This window comes from Panthera tigris, chromosome A3 (assembly GCF_018350195.1).
Source record: "Panthera tigris isolate Pti1 chromosome A3, P.tigris_Pti1_mat1.1, whole genome shotgun sequence".
NCBI classification, from domain to species: Eukaryota; Metazoa; Chordata; class Mammalia; order Carnivora; family Felidae; genus Panthera; species Panthera tigris.
Window position 1 is genome coordinate 24,383,784 of NC_056662.1, and position 22,304 is coordinate 24,406,087.

A 22,304-nucleotide genomic window follows, 5' to 3' on the forward strand; every position below is an offset into this window, starting at 1 on the left:
GTCCAGCTGAAAGATCCAGTTACCAAAGGCTGTATTTGTATGTGTGTGTGTGTTGTTTTTATTAACTATTGTATAAATATAAGAGACTAGGGATTAAAAAACCAGACAAATTAAAGAGAATAATAACATAATAAGCACCTTTGAAGCTCCCAGTTCCCCCCCTGCACTCCTGCCAGTTGGACTGGATTCTTCAAGTGGAATTTTATTTCTGAGTGACTGAGGCTCAGAGAGGGAAGGTGACTTGCCTGAAGTTTCAGCTTGTCAGCAACCGAGGCAGAGACTGGATAAGCCACCGTGGGTGTAGTAGGGAATCTGATTCCATCTGACCCAGTAAGTCTAAGGAAGCGTGAGCCTTTCGTCTCATTAGGTCCTGGTCATCTCTGACACCTGGTGCCTGGAACAAGCTGTCCTGTGCCCCAGGTCCCAGCTCTGTGTGTTCTGGCGTATAGCTTTAATCCTCTGGCCTGTCAGCCAGCAAGAGTGAGTAGCAGCTCCCAGTTCTTGCAAAGGTCACCACAGGCCAGAAGCCAACTGGATGCTGGTGACAGTTCCTCCAGGCACATGGGAATGTATCTTTGCAGCTGTTTGTAATTGCAGCCAGGAGCTGCATGGGAGCCTTCCCAGTCTCTGTGCACTTTGTTACCTTCTTGTCACCCTGTCTGAAATCCAGAGTGGCTAGAGGCAGGGAACAAAGGGCTACCTGGGCTCTCAGGCCACAGGATTTGTTTTAGGAATAGCATAGATTTTTTTCAGCCCAGGGGATCAGAAAGAACCACTGAGAAATGTAAATAGTGATGTGGGAGTGGAGGAATGGCAAAGGTTTGTTCTCCTTTCTTGACGTTGTAACATTGTTTAATAATAGTAATTCTCCATGCACATAACCCTTTCCCAGACTTCTTGTTCTGGGAGCAAGGAGGAGGCTTTCCCTACAGTCTCGGGAAGGCTTGAGTCAGGGCTTTACCCTCCCAGCTTTGAAAACCCAGAATCATGGAACTTTCAGGTCAGGAAAAAAGGACCCCGCAAGCTCTCCATGCCAGTGTTTCCAAAGTATGGGAGTTCACAGACTGCTAACATTTTTTTTAAACTCTGGTGACAGGGTTGCCAACTTATTTTGCTGACAACATTAAAACAGTCAACTGCCAGCCATTCATCACCATTTCATAAAAGGACTTTAAAAAAATTTTTTTTAATGTTTATTTATTTTTTAAGAATGAGAAAGAGCATGAGTGGGGGAGAGGCAGAGAGAGAGGGAGACACAGAATCCAAAGTAGGCTCCAGGTTCTGAGCTGTCAGCACAGAGCCCGATGCGGGGATCGAACTCACAGAACATGAGATCATGACCTGAGCCGAAGTCGGACGCCTAATTGACTGAGCCACCCAGGTGCCCCCATAAAAGGACTTTTGAAAAAATGTTTATTTTGAGAGAGAGACATAGAGTGAGAGTGGGGAAGGGGCAGAGAGAGAGAGAGAGGAGAGAGAGAGGAGAGAGAGAGGAGAGAGAGACAGAGAGAGACAGAGAGAGAGAGAGACAGAGAGAGAATCTCAAACAGGCTCCATGCTGTCAGCACAGAGCCGGATGCCAGGCTTGATCTCACAAACCATGAAATCATGACCTGAGCCGAAATCAAAAGTCAAATGCTTAACGGACTGAGCCACCCAAGCACCCTGAGAAAGGACTTTTTAACAACAACAATCAGGAACAAAGAGACACCTGTCACTTCTCATGAATCTTAAATTCAAAACATTCGCCTTTAACAAGAACTCTGAACTACCTTGTTCTGATGATTGTGACTGTGACAAGACCAGTGAAATCTGTCACAGACTGGTCTGGATGTCTTATTTGCCAGGGGTCTGCAGCTGTCATCCTTTGGTTGGAAGTGCTGGCTGCATATTGGACTCACCAGAGAAGCAGTTACAAACTAATACGGATATCTAGGCCCCACCCCGAGACACTCTGATATACTTAGTCCAGGTAGGGCTCCCCCGGTGATTTTATTTTGCAGCCAGAATTGAGAATCACATGTGTAATCCAGTCCCCCTTCTGATGCATGAAACCCTGGTATAGCAGTTCTACCAAGTGTCCATACAGCCAGGACAAACGACCTCAATGTTTGGGAGGCTCCCATCTCTTAAGTCTCCCCAGACTCTGATTTGGAGGAAGGGATTTCCTAAAGGTCAGGATCAGAGAGGGGAAGGGAACTTCTGTTCATTAAGTGCCTGCTGGGACCCAGACCCAGTGGTAAGTTGTTTTTTTAACGGTGCTCTCTTAATTAGTTTATTTTAAGTAATACTTATTACTTTCTTTAAAATACAATAAAGTGTAAAGAAAGAAATAAAAATAGCACATAATCCTACGGTCACATACCCCTAATTGAGTTAAAAGGTGGGAGGAGCACAGTGTGATAGCCAGAAAATGCTCCCTCCCCACAAAGATGTCCACATAATCCCCAGAACCTGTGAATATATTACTTTATGTGGCAAAAGGACTTAAAGTTAAGGCTTTTCAGATGGGGAAATTAGCCTGGATTATCCAGGTGGGCCCAGTGTAATCTGCAAGGGCCCTTAGAAAGTGGAAGAGCTGGAGGTGGGAAATCTCTTCCATATGGTTTTGCTGTGAACCTGAGGCTGCTCTAAAAACTAAGGTCTATTTTTCTAAAAAAAAAAAAAAAAAAAAGTGGAAGAGGGAAGCAAAAGAGGAGGTCTGAGTGATGCAGGGTAGCAAGGACTTATTTGGCGTTGCTGGGTGGAGTAGGAAGGGGGTTGTGAGGTGAACTCAGGCCGCTGCCTCGCTGCAAAGGCAAACGGATGGCTTCTGCCCTAGAGTTTCCAGCGGGCACGCAGGTACCTTGATTTTAGCCTGTGAGACCCAGAACTGTAATATAAGCTGTATTGTTTAAACCACCAAGTTTGTGGTGATTTGTTACAGCAGCCTTAGAAAGTAGTCAGTAATATATCTGTGCCGGGTTTTTCACATATCTTGTTTAATTCATGTAACCCTCCTATGAAGTAGCCCCTATTCTAGCCCTGTTTTAGAGATAGGAAAGCTGAGACAGAGAAATTTGCTGGCAGAGCAGGGATTTTAACCAAGGTCTTTGTCTTTCTGAGGCCAAGTTTGGGCTGCACTGTCCTGCTCCTTCCCTCCAGCTGCACTCTGCCTGCCTGCCTGCCCATACCCCCGTGTGTAGCAGGTCCTCCCTGGGGCTTTGGGGAGGGCCTCTCCCTGGTGGGATTCTTCAATCCTTCTGGGAGTGTGGGGCGGTGATGTTAGAGGGAGGGTGTCAGAAGAGCTCTTCAAATCCTCCAAGGAAGAGTGAAGGACATTTGAAGAGCAAGGCAGACAACCTAAGACGTGAGTTAAGGAAAATGGAAAGCATTTCCTAAGACCCAGGGCTGTGGCACCATAGAGACTCACCGTGACTCTAATCTCCATAGGTTCACACTGCCCTTCCTGTCCATGATCCCATGTGGACAGGGATGGGAGCACCCTGCTTGGGGATGGGAGAAATTACCCTTGGACACCCCTAGATTGTGGGGCAGAGTGAATTGTCTTGCTAAAACGCCCCCTTTGTGGTGCCCAGAGGCATTCACAGCATTGCCACCTGTAACTAGCCAGGCCCACAGTGGGAGGTGCAGAGTCCAAACCTAGGACTTTACACCAGCTTTGGGCATGGGGAGCCATTGACTCAAGGGTTTGAGGCTTGCCTCTTGGCACCCCAGAGTCTCTGAATCTGGGGGAGGGTTTCTGCCTTTGAGCTACCCAGGCTGTCCCTGGGCTTCTTTGTCCTGTGGAGCCGTGCCCATAAGAAAGGGTTCCAAGGAGAATCAGCATTTGGTTAATTGTGAGTGTCTGTCTTTGCAGTCCTGAGAAACATCTTTGTCCTCGCCTGCATCATTATCGTCTGCTCCCTGCTCTTCCCTGTCCTGTGGCACCTCTGGATTTATGCAGGAAGTGCCAACTCTAATTTCTTTTATGCCATCACATTGACCTTCAACGTTGGGCAGGTAAGAGCACTGCACGGGGATTCATTTTGTAGCCTCAGACATTCAACAGAGGCCCTGGGTTCTGCAAACTAGGGGTTTGGGTGTGAGCGAGGGGACAGTTTGCCTGAAGTAGCTCATGGTCCAGTAGAGAGGATTAAAGAGAGCAAAGGAAAGGTGAATTCAGCCAGCATTTACTGGGCACCATGCTGAGCTATCACCCCATTGATTCTCACAGCAAGTCTGTGAGATAGTGTTATCACTAGTTTACAAATAGTAACGGAGCCTCACACAGGTTGTCTCTTGCCCAAGGTCATCGGAGGAGCCAAGAACCAAATTCAGGGAAGGCTCCATTTCTGAGGCCACCCTCTTTCTATAACAGTGCCTGGGCTGTGTGTCACTGTACTGAGTGCAGTGTGTGTGGTGGGCGGAGGGCAGAGGCAGGAGGAGGAGAGACTTTTCAGACTCTGGGAGAGCAGGGGCAAAGGCAGCAAGATGAGAAAATAGTTCGGTCTAGCTGTTGGGTAAGTCTGGAGCACAGATGGTGGGGCTGGGAATAGTGGGTGAGGAGGCTGTAGGGGTCAGAGGTACCAGCTAGGAGCTCTGATCTCCCCCTGACCCAGGGGAAGCCCCTCCCTTGGTGCCATAGAGCAGTGGTTCTCAGAGTGAGAGGGTGGTTGTTAAGAATGCAGATTCCCTGTTAGTGTTTTAAATCCTATGGTTATGTTGTGACTGTCACAATTACATGGCTTTGATTGTTAAAAAAACAAACACAAAACATTCTCTGACCCTACTCCCAGGAATGTTGAGTCAATAGATGTGGAAAACAGCGTCAGGAGTTTGTATTTTTAATAAGCTTTCTCAGAGACTCTGTTGCAGGTGGTCTAGCAAACTTTTCTGAAGTTCCCTTAGGTCAGCTCTGTCCTCCTTGTGCGGTCTTATGAGAATCAGTTGTACCGTTTACCATTTCAATGGCTGTTGGTGCAGCCAGGCATTTCCTGTGCGTTATGGGCTGGATGGGAAGCCAGGCTAGCTGGAGAGACTAATGATGCCAGTGAAGAGTCCCCGGAGGAGATCTTTCCCTCCAAGGTTAGCTGCTGGGAAAGAAGGAGGGAGGAGTTTGGGCTTTTGCAGTGAGTGATGGGTCTGGTATTTCCTGCACGGACATTTCTGGACAATTAACGTCCAGCCCAGCTATTTATCTTGGTTTGTGAACAGCAGGAAGAGAGACAGAGGGCCCTGTAGCCTGGGTGGGACTGTGCCGGAGGGTCTGCTCGGCCTGTCGCCCACAGGCTGTTCATGGTAGATGCTCGGCACCTCCTGTGTCCTGTGCCAACAGAAATCTGCAGGATTCAACTTAACACCTCGAGAAAATCCAAAAGGTTGTTCTGGCCCTTGTGTCTTGCTGAAATCCCTTAATTATCCTTTGAAAGTGATGGCTGGCATGTGAGGGCATTGGACCTGCCCTGGGCCTCTGTGGGGCTTGGCAATCTCCACTGAAATAGTCCACAGCTTGTCATCAGGTCATAAGTGTCAGGTGTGGGTCAGAAATACAGTTGCAGTGATTATGAAGTATTTGTGGAACTTGCCAGATAACAGCTTTTCCCCCCTGTGGTTGCCATTAGGAGGGAGGGTCTCTGTAAATGGCATGGGAGGTGTTTGCAAGTGCTCAGGTGACTTCTAAGGCAGGAGAGACTGAATTGTTGGAAAATAGGGCTGGGGTTGGGAACAAAAGGAGTGTGCTAGTGGCTGAGCTATGGAGAAAATTCAGGCTGAGCTCTTGGCATTGTCTTTTACCTTTGTCTTTTAATCTTTTTAAAATGTACTTTTAGTCACACAAGTAATACCTGAATTCATTGCTGGGATGAGAAAGCAAACAAAATAGAAGCATATGGAACAAAAAGGTCCATGTCTTCCCATCCCAGGGCATATATCATGATCAGGATCAGTTTGATGCATCTTTGCAGACATTCTCTGTGCCTTTACGGACAGCTCTCAGTACGTATGCACACATACAGAGCTTTCTTGTTTATATAAAGAAATGGCCTCCTACTCTAGGTGCTGCTCTTTGGCTTGCAGTTTTTCACTTCGTGATCTCCTCTTGATAATGGTTCTGAGAGCCTGTGGGTAGGAGGAGCTTGATTTATTTGACTAGGTAGGCCCCTACTGATGGACGTTGAGGTTTCTTCTGGTGGTTCTGCTATAAACAGAATAAATGCTATAAATGCCTTGGGCATCCTTCCATTGAATCTCATATAGTGTTTTCTTTTTCTCTTTCTCTTTTCTTTCTTTTTCTTTTTTCTTTTCCTCGTTTCCTCTCCTCTCCTCGTTTCCTCTCCTCTCCTCGTTTCCTCTCCTCTCCTCGTTTCCTCTCCTCTCCTCGTTTCCTCTCCTCTCCTCGTTTCCTCTCCTCTCCTCGTTTCCTCTCCTCTCCTCGTTTCCTCTCCTCTCCTCGTTTCCTCTCCTCTCCTCGTTTCCTCTCCTCTCCTCGTTTCCTCTCCTCTCCTCGTTTCCTCTCCTCTCCTCGTTTCCTCTCCTCTCCTCGTTTCCTCTCCTCTCCTCGTTTCCTCTCCTCTCCTCGTTTCCTCTCCTCTCCTCGTTTCCTCTCCTCTCCTCGTTTCCTCTCCTCTCCTCGTTTCCTCTCCTCTCCTCGTTTCCTCTCCTCTCCTCGTTTCCTCTCCTCTCCTCTCCTCGTTTCCTCTCCTCTCCTCTCCTCGTTTCCTCTCCTCTCCTCTCCTCGTTTCCTCTCCTCTCCTCTCCTCGTTTCCTCTCCTCTCCTCTCCTCGTTTCCTCTCCTCTCCTCTCCTCGTTTCCTCTCCTCTCCTCTCCTCGTTTCCTCTCCTCTCCTCTCCTCGTTTCCTCTCCTCTCCTCTCCTCGTTTCCTCTCCTCTCCTCTCCTCGTTTCCTCTCCTCTCCTCTCCTCGTTTCCTCTCCTCTCCTCTCCTCGTTTCCTCTCCTCTCCTCTCCTCGTTTCCTCTCCTCTCCTCTCCTCGTTTCCTCTCCTCTCCTCTCCTCGTTTCCTCTCCTCTCCTCTCCTCGTTTCCTCTCCTCTCCTCTCCTCGTTTCCTCTCCTCTCCTCTCCTCGTTTCCTCTCCTCTCCTCTCCTCGTTTCCTCTCCTCTCCTCTCCTCGTTTCCTCTCCTCTCCTCTCCTCGTTTCCTCTCCTCTCCTCTCCTCGTTTCCTCTCCTCTCCTCTCCTCGTTTCCTCTCCTCTCCTCTCCTCTCCTCGTTTCCTCTCCTCTCCTCTCCTCTCCTCGTTTCCTCTCCTCTCCTCTCCTCTCCTCGTTTCCTCTCCTCTCCTCTCCTCTCCTCGTTTCCTCTCCTCTCCTCTCCTCGTTTCCTCTCCTCTCCTCTCCTCGTTTCCTCTCCTCTCCTCTTTTTCTTTTTCTTTTCTAAGATTTTTATTTATTTATTTTGAGAGAGAGTGAGAAAGCTCCAGCAGGGGAGGGGCAGAGAGAGAGGTAAGAGCGAAAATCCCAAACAGGCTTGGCACTGTCTCCACAGAGCCCGATGTGGGACTCAAACTCATGAACCGTGAGATCATGGCCTCAGCCAAAGTCGGATGCTTAACCAACAGACCCACCCAGGTGCCCTTCATATACCATTTTCTTAAGGTAAACTCCAGGTGGTGGGATTTACTGGATCAGAGGACATGTGCATTGTGCATTTTTGGCAGATATTGCCATATTGCCCTTCAGACAGGTCATACCAACCTCCGTGGCTCTTAGCTGTGGTCTGTAGTGCTTATAAACTGGCAGTTGTGCAGACATTGGCACACCTTTGTCATCGGCCACCTTGGGTCTGGACTCTGTGGCTCTGAGTCAGACAACTTTGTCAGGTCGAGTGTTTTCTGGGACTGCTGGCTTTGTTTGGGCTTTGTGGCTGCTGCTGCCAGATCACTAAAGGGACATATCACATGGGGCACTTATTCACCAAGGCAGTCACTCAAGTCCTGTCCCTGTCCTGGAGCATTGACTGAGGTAGAAGAGTGCCCCTCATGAGGGTTATACACACCTGCCTTCAGGCTGTTTGGGAGCAACAGAGGACAAATATGAGACATTTAGAATTTTAGTAAATTGTTGAGTATCTGCTCCTTAAAAAGGCCTTCCACAAGATTCCCCTGCCTCACTGTCTCTTCTTAGCCCCCTGTTTGTTTCTTCCAAGCACTTATCCCAGTTTGTAACTTTACATTACTTGTTTCTCTCTCTGCCTCCCAGACCAGACCTGCTTGTAAGCTTCTTGCCAGCAGAGATCTGCCTGTCCTTCCCACTGCAGGCAGCTTTGGGTTTGGCAGAGGGCAGGTGTTTAGCAAACACTTGTTGAATGAATGAATGAAACAAAGATAGCCAGGGAGAACATTGTGTGATTAATGGCCAAGTGGGGAGAGTAACCTCTGGAGGAATCTAGAGGGAACCTTTCCTGTTATGAGTGGTCAGGGAATGCCCTGGGGAGCAAGGAGTAGCAGCTGGGCCTTTTACACTTGGAGAGTGAAAGGTCTGGGAAGTGGGCAGGTTGGGGGCCAGGGCACCCCTCTGGCAGAGGTTAGTGGCTAGCAGCTCTGTCCTTAACCCTTCTCCAGCTTCTGCCAGAACCTGGTCTCTGTGGCTGATGAAGCCCCTACATGTCTCCACAGCTCAAGCCAGGTCCACTTCCATCTGACCTACAGTCAGTGCTGCCATTGAGATGTATGGCATTTGGGGACACACCTTCAATCCCACAGCTGGCTGTTTTCAGCTCTTCTAGCTGGAATGATGTCTTAGAGTTCTTGGTCCTCCCTCTCCCCTCCCTGGGCAAGACTGATCAAGCTGTCCTGGGAAGAGCTGGGTTTTCAGCAGGCATCAGGAGCCCAGTCCATCATTGCTGAATGCAGAGAGCACCTTGACCCACAGATTTTAAGTCCTGCCCTGTTTGAGTTGGTCAGTGCCACACTCTGTTATACAACAATCTGTGTTGGTAAATTCTTAGTTACACTGGCAGATAAACCAGTGACTTAGGCTCCATCCTTTCCCCTTGGGGCCATTAAGTATTTTTCAGCATGTGGCATGGATCATTTGTTAATTATAATTGTGCCTCAGAGTCAGTAACCAGGAAATGACAACAGTAAAACATCCATAGGGTGTGTGTGCATGCACGCTCATGCACATGTGTAAGAAAGGTGGGGGAGGAGGAGAGATTGAGGTAGATTGGTTGGTTGAGGTCCTCTTCTACTTCCTCACTTCAGCAAGTAACTTGACTTCTTTGATTTGCAGTGTTGTTTTTTTTTATGGGCAGAAAACTTTTTGATTTTTTAAAAAAAATTTTTTAAACTTACTGTTTTTTTAATTTAAATCCAAGTTAGTTAATATATAGTGTAATAATGGTCTCAGGAGGAGAATTTAGTGATTCATCACTTACATATAACACCCAGTGCTTATCCCAACAAGTGCCCTCCTTAATGCCCCTCGCCCATTTAGCCTATCCCCCCCCACCCCGCCAGCAACCCTCAGTTTGTTCTCTGTATTGAAGAATCTCTTATGATTTGTCTCCCTCTCTGTTTTTATATTATTTTTGCTTCCCTTCCCTTCCCTTTTGTTCATCTGTTTTGTATCTTAAATTCCACATATGAGTGAAGTCATAATTATGATATTTGTCTTTCTCTGACTGACTTATTGGGTTGTAGTGTTCTTAAAACCAGGGATGACAACGCAGCCTCCCTGGATTTGGGCATGTGTAGGTCCTGTTGCTATTATCATATGTTAACATGAGAAATAGCACCAGTGACCTGCTATTCAGATACCCAGAGCAAATTCCCAGGGAAACATTCGGACAAAACAAACTTCTTCCCTTTTTTTTTTTTTTTTTAACAAAAAAACAAAACTCTTTTCTTCTGCAGGTCAGCAACCAGCAGAAGAAAAATAGTCATCAAAGATTATATATAAACAAAAAGTAACGTGTTTAAATTTAGCTTTTTTAAAGGAGTAAGATAAAACATCTGACTCACCCTAATTCAGCTTAAAAACAGGAAACATAAGGAAATCTCCCCCTAAAATTATAATTAATAGTGGCTCATGTTTAAAGAGTGCCTACTAGGAGCCAGGCCCATATGATCCCTTTAATCTTCTGGATCATGTGCTTGTGTGGCCTTCTGGACCTTTCCTTGTACGTTCCCATGTACTTGTGTGCTCCTGGAGAAGAGCTTTATTTGTGTGTGTGGGTTTTATTATTGGCAACATGATGAAGTGTGACTTTTTTCCTTTCAATAAAACATCTTGGTGATCTTTTCTTGTTCGTATAAGAGGGAAGTGCCTCACCACAGTTGATGGAGCTGCTCCCCTCCTGATAGCTTCTTAAGCTGTTTTTCTTTGTTCTTGTATAATAAGGAATACACTTAGTCCCCTTATAACTGCCTTTTGAGGGAGGCACCAGTACAAATGACCAAGTGGAGGCCTGGAAGTCCCCAAGCTCTGAGGGGTGTGTTTATTTATGCTCATTTATCGTGTCCTCTTCTTACACTGGAGGTTCCATGAGGGCAGCTCCAGGTCTGTCTTCTTCACAAGTGTAACACCAGCACCAGGAATATTCAGTGACTGTTTATTGATAAATAAATGGAATGAGCTGGAATCCGAAACCACATTTTATGACCAGTGATCCCGTATAATCCTGTGTACCCTAACCTCCCAGTCCTAGTATCTGTTTAGGACAAAGCTGGGCCTGTGGCAGGTCCTGCTGGATTCCTAGGGGGTCAGAGCCAGACCCCACGTGGTTGACCCTGAAAGCCCCGCTCCTGTTCTGTGTCTGTGTCCAAAATGGATCCCCAGTGTTCAGAGAGTGTCCCAGCAGGTCCATGAACTGCTGCCTCCTCACCATGGGCTGCCGGCTCTGATCCCTTCTCCTTGTAGTATAGAACCTGTAGATCCTAGGCTGGCCCTGCCTTGGCCATTCTGCTGTCTTCAAGGAAGCCTGGAGCCCTGGGGTCCTGCCACAAGCCCTCTGACATGTTGGGTCCTGCTCAGGACTGGCTTATTTGCTCCAGCACAAATGAAACCACAGTCCTGTCTCCTGGAATTACCTTTCAGTTGGTCTGGCGTGTCATTCTGGGGAATGGGACAATGAGGAAATAAATGTCTGGGGACATGTTGGGCAGATCATCAGTGTTTGGGTGGTGCATAGCCCCCATTTGTGGACAGCCAGGGCCCATTTCAGATTTAATCCGTGCTTTGTGTGTGGTCCTGACTGCAAGATCCAGGGTATGTGTGTGGGGCGGTGGGGGAAGAGGTCTTCCTCCTGACACGAGGGGCCTGTGGCCCAGGCTGGAGCCCTTGCTGTCGTCCAGCTCAGTGTGTGTGTTTACTTTGCTTTCCTTCCAGGTGGCATTTTGCCAGGTCTTCATTCATTCCTTCATCCCTCCTGTCTTCAAACTCTGTGCTCAGCATCCCAAGCATGGCTCTCACAGGCCCTTCCCTGCCTTCTCTCCTCCTACAGCCAGAGTGACAGGAAAAGCCTGAGCTAAATATAGGGGGGCAAGGCCAGCAGAAAGCCTGGGTTTGGAGGTCTAGCCTCGATGGTGACTCCCAGCCCCTCTGTCATGGCTCGCTGGCCTTAGGCAAGTCACATAAATTCTTGGGCCTAATTAATTTATTTGTATATATTGGGCATTTGTTATGTGCCAGGCACTCTGCTAGCAGAGTGTGAATGAGACACAGCCCTGCCTCCTCGGAGCCCAAGGTCTGTGGGAGAGAAAGAAAAGGAACCGGTCAGGGTCAGGGCAGCCGGGTGGTGCTGTGGATGGGTTAAAGAGGCTGGGGAGCTCAGAGCTGAGGCGGGTAAGGAAGCTTCTGTGGGGAGGCAGCCTGTACGTGGCATCCCCGGGGCGGGTAGATGCAAACCTGGCTCTGGGTGGTGAGACCTGGGAGGAAGAGAGCATGAGTGAGGGAGTGTGGAAGGCAGTTCTGCGGGGCTGGCGTGCCCTGCCAGAGGGTGGGAGCCCTAGCATGCTGAGTACTGGGCTGAGTCTGTGGTTTTAGGCTGAGGATAACTGTGATCCCATCTTTGGTTGGAAAACCTCACCATGCCAGGAGGGGGAGAGGTGAGGGGTGTGAGCTGGAATCTGGAGCCCAGGGAGGCTGTTTAAATCTGGTGAGAGGTGATAGCGGCCTCCGTTTCTCTGCCTACAAGAAGGGTGGCTGTGAGGACTCAGTACAGAGTTGGGTGAGGAAAGCTTTTGTGAATTGAAAAGAGCCACCTGGATGACAATTGCCATCATACCGGCTTTGGTCTTACATTGTGGCCTTCCAGACCCCAAGACGGAGGTATAGTGACTTTCCCGTTACTTTGCATCTTTAGAGATAGAGGGTGGAGCTATCTCCGCCATCATCTCCCACATGTGTCCACTCAGGCCTGGGTTGGGTCATGCCAAAGCCCCGTCCAGCTCCACGAGTCAGCCGTCGGCCCCTCTGGCTCCCACGTTCCTGGACCCCAGGCAGCGTAGGCAGAGGATGCTGTGCTTTGATTGTTGATGGTAACAACCACGTGAGCTCCCGCAGGTGCAGGTTAGCTGTCCAGTGTCAGCATCTCCAGCCCAAGCAGTAGACCTGGGGAACTGCGACATGCCTGGGGTGACAGCAGCTGCTTCTCTGGGAAGTTGGCAGCCTAGGTGCCAGTGTTGGCCGAGGCTGCTCTTGTGAGCCCCACAGCTTCTAGACGCACCGAGGTAACAGCCTTCACTGGCTCGGATGTCTCTGATACTTATTTTGCCTTTTCCCAAAAAACTCTCTTCCTGGCTAAGTGTCAGGACTGGGACCTGGGAGCACAGCCTCATCAGGGGTGTTAGTGTAGACCAAGGGCCAGCATGGGCCCATAACAGGACCCACATGTGTGCTTACAGACCTTTCGCTCCCCGGAATCCTTAACTGGGAGGGGCTGTGGGGAGGATGGGAAGAAGTAGGGCTTGGGCCTCAGGCAGGACTGGCATTGCAGCCCAAATGCTTCCCTTACTCCCATGTGACCCTGGGCAAGACCCTTGAGCTTGGAGTTTGCTCATCTCTGAGTGGGGCTTTTAAACCCTACCCCGGAATGTTGTGAAAATTCAGTGATGTGCTTTTTTTAAATTCAAGTCCAGTTGACACACAATGTTACATTGGTTTCAGGTGTACAGCCTAGTGATCGGACAGCTCACTTATGCTGTGCCTAGAAGTGTAACTGCCATCTGTCCCCATGCAGCGCTATTACAGTGCCATTGACTGGTCCCTGTGCTGTACCTTTCATTCCTGTGACTTTTCATTCCATGATGGGAAGCCTGTACTTCCCACTCCCCTTCACCCATTTTGCCCATCCCCCAACCCTCTAATGATTTTTTAAATTAAAGAGCCTGGTCCGGAGCAGCTACCCAGAAGTTGTTGGTTTCCCTGTCTCTCCACTTCCCCACCCTGTAATGGAGCATGTTCTAACCATTTTATTCCACTTGTGAAGTGCCTCTCCCTGTCACTGGCCATGCTTTTATCAGCTACCTCATTAAATCTTCATCGTGGCCCAAAAGATAGTGCTGGAACCGTCATGGCTGCCAGTGAGAGAAATGTGGTCTGACTGAGCCCTCAAAAGGGGGAGGGGACCAGCAAAGCACTCCCAGAGTGCCAGCCCTTTCCTGGGTCTGGGGTCACAGAGCTGGAGCAGATGCCATCCCATCTGGTTGGGAGGCCAACAGGAAGTGACTTCATCCCAGGGATCACATAACTGAGCATGGGGTTAGGGAAGAATCTGGGGCAGGAGATGCAGATGATTCCTCTCTAGGGATAAGCAGGAGCCCTTTGTGGGAAGAGCCATTCCAGCTGAGGCAGTGAGGTGTGGCCACAAAGTGTTTTCAGGACCAGGCTGTGTTCAGGGCTCCTTGGGCATGTGGGTGTGGTGCGGGGCAGAGTGGGGCACTGGGGGCTTCTGAGCAGACAAGTGAAGGGTTTGTTCGTGTGTGTGTGTGTGTGTGTGTGAGAGGGAGAGAGACAGACAGACAGATAGACACTGAGAACCTGAGAGAGATCCCTCAGGGGCCAGGAGGATGCAGGAGGCCTTCTGGAAAGAGGTGGCAGTGGGAGGGATAAAAGGAGGCTGAGGTGGAAGTCTGAGGAAGGGGATTGGCAGGACTTGGTTGATGGCAAGAGAGAAGCTAAGGAGTCCAGCCACAGCTCTTAAGGGCCACTTTAAAGAATGGGCTTCTTGGGGCGCCTGGGTGGCTCAGTCGGTTAAGCGTCTGACTTCAGCTCAGGTCACGATCTCGCGGTCCGTGAGTTCGAGCCCTGCGTCAGGCTCTGGGCTGATGGCTCAGAGCCTGGAGCCTGTTTCCGATTCTGTGTCTCCCTCTCTCTCTGACCCTCCCCCGTTCATGCTCTGTCTCTCTCTGTCTCAAAAATAAATAAACGTTAAAAAAAAAAATTAAAAAAAAAAAAAAAAAAGAATGGGCTTCTCAGGCGCCTGGCCAGCTCAGTCAGTACAGCATGTGACCCTAGATCTCAGGGTCATGTGTTCGAGCCCCACATTGGGCATGGAATCTTCTTAAAATAAAAAATAAATAAAAATAAAGAATGGGCTGTTCTTCAGGTCTCTGAAAACACACAGGGACAGAGCAAAGACTGGGGGAGCCACCATTGTGAGTAAACTAGTTTTATCACTCACTTTACAGATGAGGAAAATGCAGCTTAGATTTGGGAAAGTGACTTACATAGGGTCACACAACCACTAACTTGTCCATGCTCTTTCCATTGCTCCTTGCCCAACTTCCCCCACCTAGACTGGGCAGAGGGGCTCTGGATCTGTAGCTGCTGTATAGCTTGAATCCCAGGGCCTGAAATCCCTGCTCCTTAGCCCAAATGGAAAGCCCCAAGGTCAGAAGAGGGAGGTTGTCTTGGCCAGCCTGTTACTAGCTAGGGGTGTCTCAAAGAGCCAAGCCTCTAGGCCAGCCTGATGTCCCCAAGATGCCTTCCCCATAGGCCAGGGTCAGGTCACCCAATCGGGAACACTGACCTTTGGTTCCAGACAGATCAAGCCGGCACACAGGACTCTTCCCTCCATACCACCCTCCCCTTACACTTTATCATGAAAATTTTCACAGACACAGCAAAGTTGAAAGATTTAACATTGAACGCCCATATACCTACCACCTAGACTCTACCGTTAACATTTTACTATACTTTTGTGATCACAAATTATCCATCCCTCAATCCCTTATTTTAATCATTATTACACTATATGTTAACTAATTTGGATTTAAATAAAATTAAAAAAAATTTTTTTAATGTTTATTTATTTTTGAGACAGAGAGAGACAGAGCATGAATGGGGGAGGGTCAGAGAGAGGGAGACACAGAATCTGAAACAGGCTCCAGGCTCTGAGCTGTCAGCAGAGAGCCCGACGCGGGGCTCGAACTCACGGACCGTGAGATCATGACCTGAGCCGAAGTCGGACGCTTAACCGACTGAACCACCCAGGCGCCCCTGGATTTAAATAAAATTTTAAAAAAACCCACAAAGTATAGATATCACTATATTTCCTGCTAAATATCTTAGCATGTATATTATTAACCAGAGCTCAATACTTACTTATGTTTTTCTTATATGAAATTTATATAAAGTGAAAAACACAAATCTTAACATGTACATTTTCTTTTTTTATAATTTTTTTTATTTTTTCAATATATGAAGTTTATTGTCAAATTGGTTTCCATACAACACCCAGTGCTCATCCCAAAAGGTGCCCTCCTCAATACCCATAACATGTACACTTTCTGAAGCTGCCTTTCATTCAGCAAAAATTTTAAATTTATTTATTTTGAGAGAGAACATGCACACACAAGCGTGAGTGGGGAAAGGAAAGAGAAGGGGGAGAGAAAATCCTAAGCAGGTTCCATGCTGTCAGCTCAGAGCCCAATGTGGGGCTCAGTCCCATGAACTGTGAGATCATGACCTGAGCTGAAATCAAGAGTTGGACACTTAACTGATTCAGCCACCCAGGTACCCCAGCAGCAAAATATTTTTGAGATTCACTTATATAGCTGCAGATAATAACATATTGCTTTTTTAAAATAAACTTTTAAATTCCAGAATAACTTTAGATATAGAAAGTTCCCATATGCTCCACACCCATGATCTAAGCCAGGGAACCACATTACATTTAAGTGTCCTGTCTTCCCCATGTCCTCTGCCTGCTTTCTCAATCTTTCCTAATTTCTCATGACCTGGACAGTCTTGAGGAGCGCTGGCCAAGTATCTTATAGAGTGTCCCCATTTTGGACTTCTTACGCTTTTCTTTTCATAAGTTGGGGGTTTGGATTTTTGGAATGCTCAGTCGGTACATGCTAGCCACCTGATTTCATAATGATGTTACCCTTCATTTGTTCAAGATAGTGTTTGCAGGGCTTCTTCAGGATAGAATTACTATTTTCTCTTTCCCTGCTCTGTTCTTTGGAAGTTACCTCTCCTAGCCCACCCTTGGGGGCAGAGGGTGGGGAGTAGGAAGAACTAAGCTGCACCTCCTGGGTGAGGTATGTTATTTGGAATTCTTCTGTAATGGTTCCAAAAGCAATTCTCTCTCATTTATTCAGTCATGTATGAGCTGGTTGCTTTTAATTTATTTCTTTAATCAATATAATACATATACATAATTTACAATGTTAAGGATTATAAGGAAAAAGAATGGTTCCCTAAGGGCTTAGTTATTTGTTTTGTTACTTGTAAATAACATACATACTCTGGTTTTTTCCCCCATTTTATATTAAATTGAACTATATGAACTTTCCAATATGCAACCATTTTTGATCTGCAAAAATGGCCATTTCATATGGTTCAACCTAATACCTTGTATTTTGACTTTCTAATCCTTGTGCTGCTGATTTTGTGTGACACTGGAGTTGGTTCATTTGTTTTATTGTGAATTGTGACTTTGCATTTGATCCTCATCACATCTGGCTCCCAGCTTAGCCACAGCTCCAGACCAGACACCTTGGGCCTAGGTGAGAAAGGGGCTGCAGGATGTGAGGTCAGCCTTTGCTGTGGTAACTGCCCGCCACGGGCAGCTGTGGAGCAAAGCCTTGGGGGGGTCCCTGGACTGTTAGCTCCACGGATACCCTCAGCTGCGAGTTCTCTGCCCTGTGGCAGACTGGGCCCCAGGTAGATCACCTTGCTGCAGCGTCACGGCCACTAGGCCAGCTCTCATGTGTAGTCTCAGGCCAACTATTGAACCTTTTGTGCCTCAGTTTCCTCTGGTGTAGGTCCTCAGCTTTTCCTTCAGGCCCCTCTGTGTTCTCCTTCCTGCCCACAGTATGAAGCTGTCCAGGACAGGGGTCTCCGGAGGTCAGAGGCCAAGATCCCAGGCTCAGCTCAACCTCTGACCTGTTCTAAGACCCTAGCTGGGTGTTCCCCCTCCACTCCTCCACTGGGCTTCCATCTTCCCATCTATGCCAACAAGGTGGTTGATACTAATGGTCTAAGAGGCCTCTAAGTGGCTGAGAAATGGGGCTGTGAGCCCCTTTCCCCACATCCTGCCATGCAGCAGGGCTCTGCTCCTCCTGCCCCGGGCACTGGGAGTCTTGGGATGAATGGGATTGTAAAACAGCACAAGTCCTTATTCCTCTCTGGGCTTCTGTGAGGGGGATAGTACTGAGCTTCTGGGGCCCTTTGGATTCTGTGGCCTATCCAGGAAAGGCCGACTGAGCTGGTCACGGATACCATGGTGGTAGAACGCCTCGGGGACCCTGCCCAGTCCAGGGGAGGAGGCACAATCATCAGGCAGTCACACAGATGAAAGAAAAACTGCAATTTGGATGAGTTTGTGTTACCAAGTAGAGGTTAATGGGGCCAAGACCCAATCTGGGGGTGTGGGAGGGCTTCTCTAAGGAAGTGATCTTTCCTGAGACCTGAAGGGTAAGCAGATGTTGGCTGGATGAAAGGGAAGAGAACATTGCAGGCAGAGGAAACAGCAGAGATCCTGCAGCAAAAGGAAAGAAGCCAGTGTGGCTGGAGCTGAGTGAGGTGGAGCAGGTGAGAGGGTGAGGCATGCACATGGGGCAGGGACCAGGTACAAGGCCTCAGAGCCCCAAAAGAGTCTGATCTTCATCCTAGGAGCCCCAGGAAGCCTTTGGAGGACTTTTAGCTGGGAAGTAATAGGCCTAGATTTATTTTGAAAAGCATCCTCTGGCTGCGAGGGAGAATGGATTGGTGGGGTCAAGGGTGCGGGAGGCCTGAGACCAAGGAGCCCAGAGCAGAGATTGCTGTTGTTTCGATGACAGTGGCTTCGTCCAGGGTGGTAGCTGTAAGAACAGGTAGAAATGGGTGGATCTGAGAGTTTGGGAGATAAAACTGCCAGGACTTAGTGGCCTTGTGTCCAGGAGAAGTATCAGGTTATTCTGTGGCCTAAGAACCTGGAGGGAAGATGGGGGCATGGGTTCACCATGGGAGCAGCAGCTTTGACCGGGGGCTCAGCTGTACCATGGAGGAGCCTGTGGGCACCCAAGAGGTGAGGTTGGAAGGGCCACTGGCTGCAGAGGTACATTCTGGAGTGCAGAGGCCAGGGCCTGGGAAGGTGGCGTGAACCCCACAGGGGTGGAGAGGGGCAATACAGGGGCACAGGGGTGGAGAGGGGCAATGCAAGACCTTGTGGGGTCAGTTTAGGCCCTGAGGTAGGAGTCCCTGGGCAGGGTCACCCCAACACCCGCCTACCCTCTCAGAGACCCAAGGTTCAGGGGTAGGTTCCGCAGAGCTTCTCACACCTTCTCTCTCCCCCCAGATCCTGCTCATCTCCGATTACTTCTATGCCTTCCTGCGGCGGGAGTACTACCTCACACATGGTCTCTACTTGACTGCCAAGGACGGCACGGAGGCCATGCTTGTGCTCAAGTAGGCCTGGCTGGGCACAGGGCTGCATGGACTTCAGGGGGTGGAAGGGCCAGAAGCTGGGCCAAGCCCCCTAGCCAGAGTTGCCAGCAGAGGAGGCCTCCGGCAGATGAGGTTCGAGTCCAGGGTTACAAATCTCTGGCACCAGAGAGGAGCCATGGCTGGCAGCAAGGCCAATGGGGAATAGCCAGGAGCTCCTCCACTTGGACCCCCACTTTGTGGTTCTGCACACCGGGGAGCCCCCTCCGAGGCTCGAAAGGGGAAGAAGCAGGTGAGCAGGGTTTGTTAGGTTGTGACTACTTAATAAATGGTTTTTTGTTACAAAGAAATCGATCCTGGGCCCACACTGCACTCCTGGAAGAGGTGGGCTTGGCCCCTAACACCACCGTGGTATACTACAGGTATACTACATACTGGTGTGGGTTTCTAGAATGAGCCCCAAGTCCACAACACACAAGTTTGTGCCCTGGCCAGCTGAGACTGCTGTAGGGCAGCCTACTCCCACCCCACCCGCCAGCAGCTCCCACCCCCCCCATTCCCCAAGCAGCTGGAGGCAAAGGGCCAGGCAGGCCTGAGCAATCTTTATTCTGCAGAGGGACAATGACCACAGATCCGTACACCTTGTCAAGACCAGGTGAGCCAGGGGCCAGTCTTTCAGGGGTGGGCAGGTCCAGGCAGGGGGGCAGCGCCTCAGGTGAGGGAGGGGCAGATGGGCAGGGGCCTAAAAAAAGAAAAAGACAAACCACACGGAGCAGGGGTGCTGGGAGCTCTTCCCTATCCTCCCGCATCCCAGCCAGCACCCAGAGGGGTAACCCTAACAATGACTGGCCCAGGACCCACCCAAGGGCAGAGTAGGTGTGGTTGGTGCGCCCTGGCTAGGAGGCGGCATCCCTGCCCAGCCCACCCAGGGCAGAGACCGTTAAGTTCAGGAGCCAGGAGCTCCCTGGGTAGAGCCTGACAGGGACCCCCCCCCTCCCCCATTCCCAGGCCAACCCCTCCCCCCCCCCTACTGCTGCTTCAGAAGCCGAAGGTTTCCTGGGAGGCGTAGACCATGTAGAGGAAGCCATCGTCATCCTTCTCCTGCTCGTAGATGTCGGCGATGGGTGTAGACACGCTCACCATGCTGTGCTGGTTCACCAGCAGGAAGAAGGCCTGCGTGGGGTTCAGCTGCAGGCGGCGCCTGGGGTGGCAGAAGGGCATGTCAACTGTGAGGGGCCAGGCTCCTGGGTGGGTGGTGCCCTGACCACACCCCCCGCCCCATCCCCAATGATTCTGAGACCACCCCCATCCCAGCCCTTTCTGGAGGCACTCACCTCTGACCTGACACAGACCCCAGCCCTGACCTTTCCCAACCTACCTAGGACTGGGATCCAAAGCCCGGGCCCAAGTCCCACCCTCCCCAGAAGGCCCCAAGCCCCTTCTGACTGCTGCTGCCCACGCACCGGATGATCTTGACCAACTCGCTCATGTTGACATGGTCTGGCACCAGGAACTTGGTCTTGTCCAGGACTGGCAGCTGCTTCTCACCCTTGTAGCGCTCGATGATCACCTAGGGGTGGGGCAGGGGATGCGTGAGATGGGCGGGGCCTGGAGCCACAGGGATGGGAGGGGGCGGTGGGACTCACCGGGATCTTGCTGGGGTGCTGGTCGCGGATCTGCTGCACCTCCTTACAGCGGTCGGCTGCGGACAGGAGACAGGCAGTAAGGCCAAGAGGTCCCGCTTGCCCCGCCCGTCACCGGCCCCGCCCCCCAGGCTCCCGCCCCCGGGGCCGTCAGGCCCCAGGGCCTGGCACCGGCTGGACTGGGAGGCGAGGCCCCGGCCCAGGCCAGAACCTGCCTCCCGGCCCGGGGGGTCCAGCCTGAGTCTGACGTCACGGGGCTGACGTCGCCTGCGGCAGTCAGGGTCAGTCGTGGTTCCCACCTCCCCCCCACCCCGTGTCCCCGCTCCACACCCGCAGACTGCCCGCCGGGCCTCACCGAAGGTCCGCCGCTGCTTGAAAGGCCGGTCTGAGGGCATCGCGCGGGCCCGGCGGGGCGCGCAGGCCGGGGCTCCGGGACGCGCGGCTTGGGGGCTCTGGCTGAGATTCGGGGGCTCCGCGCCTCGCGCTCAAGGGCTCCGGTTCTCGAGCTGAGCCTGGCGGCGGTGGCTCAGGGAGGTAACTCGCCCGGGTGACGTCAGGTCACAACATTCCTTAAAGGGGAGGCCGGCGCACTGCTCCCATTGGGCCGACGCAAAACCCGCCCGCCTGGGCCTGTGACGTCATGGCGCAGAGAGCTGGACTCCAAGCCAGCACCGCGGAGGGGTGGGGCGGGGCTGGGCTCCCAGGTCGCGTCACAGTCCTGTGACGTCATGAGCTGCCGGCCCATCTCCCCGAGGCAGGGGCTGAGAGACTGGCAAGCCTGCCGGGAGTTGAGAGAGCTGACTCGCAGCTCTGACAGCGGGAGAGCGCGCGGGCCAGTCCGGGGCTCAGCATTTTCCGTTCCCCCTGGTGCTAAGTCATCCCACAGCACACTGGGAGGCCGTTCCCTTCAAGCGATGGTGTGAGGCGCTGGAGGTGACGATGGCAGTAAACCCAAAAACCTCGCCTCCATGGAGCTCGTGGTTAGAGAAAGAAAGCTAGGGTCGGGGGGATTACAACTTGAAAACAAGATGCTAAAAAGGAACACACAGGTTTTCAAAGGAATTTCTAGAATTGAAAAAGCTATTTGAAATTCAAGTCTGAAAGGATCAGGCAAGAAAGTAGATGGGACACAGCAGAAGATAAGTCACGCAACTGGAGGATTGAAAGGAAGCAACCAGAGAAACAAGGTGATAGACCTTCTAAAAGGGGAGGTGATAGGAATAGGGAAGTGAGAAGACCCACAGGTCCAGTCAGAATTCCAAAAGGAGAGAAAAGAAGTGGGAGAGGCAGTTCTTGAAGAGCTTCCAGACTTGATTAAAGACCAGGATCCTTACATAAAATCCAGAGCAGGATAAATAAAAGTAGCATCGTGGCACTTTGTAATGAGTTTGCAGAACTCTAAAGAGAAGAAGAAAAATGGTGAGCAACTAAGCTGGTAAACATGTAGGTAAATAAACAGTGGAACATGAACAGTGATGATTAATCTGGGGAGTTACAAAAGGAGCACAGGACACAACCGGAAGACTGGAGAGAGTAATCAGTTCAAGTGTTCTAAGAGGCTTGATATATTTGAGGGGCACAGGATAAAGATACTGATAATTTACAAAGCATTGTGAATTCAGGAAGTGTGTATTTCAGACACTTACAAGGGATCACTAAAAGAATAGCAAGTGTAACTGCCAATAGAGAAAAGGAGAAAAAAAAGTAAAAAGAATGGTATATAAATGATGCAAAACCAGAGTAAATGTAAAACATGAGTAAAAATGTTTTACATTCACTTATTAAAAACATGATCAGGGGCGCCTGGGTGGCTCAGTCGGTTGAGCGTCTGACTTCAGCTCAGGTCATGATCT

At 50.1% G+C, this 22,304-nt stretch overlaps 2 protein-coding genes across 2 annotated transcripts in view; one reads left to right on the forward strand and one right to left on the reverse strand.

The window, feature by feature from the left end:
• The window catches only part of PIGU (phosphatidylinositol glycan anchor biosynthesis class U), an 83,452-nt gene extending 64,147 nt beyond the window's left edge, over nt 1-19,305 (forward strand). Inside the window, exons 11-12 of the mRNA XM_007073597.3 lie at nt 3,860-4,002; nt 18,723-19,305. Of these exons, the coding sequence (XP_007073659.2) occupies nt 3,860-4,002; nt 18,723-18,836 (257 nt within the window). The 3' untranslated portion in view covers nt 18,837-19,305. The remainder of the gene's footprint in view (nt 1-3,859; nt 4,003-18,722) is intronic.
• Nucleotides 19,306-19,389: 84 nt separating this feature from the next.
• Nucleotides 19,390-21,034, reverse strand: MAP1LC3A (microtubule associated protein 1 light chain 3 alpha). Its single transcript, XM_042980565.1, has 5 exons — nt 20,807-21,034; nt 20,455-20,510; nt 20,272-20,378; nt 19,840-20,009; nt 19,390-19,550 (listed from the first exon to the last, which is right to left on the reverse strand). The coding sequence occupies exons 1-4, from the start codon at nt 20,844-20,846 to the stop codon at nt 19,847-19,849; spliced, it is 366 nt and encodes a 121-aa protein (XP_042836499.1). The 5' UTR covers nt 20,847-21,034; the 3' UTR covers nt 19,390-19,550; nt 19,840-19,846.
• Between the last annotated feature and the right edge of the window lie 1,270 nt (nt 21,035-22,304).

Excerpts from the sequence above, each read along its gene's own strand:
- MAP1LC3A (XM_042980565.1), bottom strand. The coding sequence starts at position 20,846 with ATGCCCTCAGACCGGCCTTTCAAGCAGCGGCGGACCTTCG. Across the intron at positions 20,511-20,806 it reads CAAGCAGCGGCGGACCTTCG|CCGACCGCTGTAAGGAGGTG; the intron begins GTGAGGCCCGGC and ends TCCTGTCCGCAG. Across the intron at positions 20,379-20,454 it reads AGCACCCCAGCAAGATCCCG|GTGATCATCGAGCGCTACAA; the intron begins GTGAGTCCCACC and ends CCCCACCCCTAG.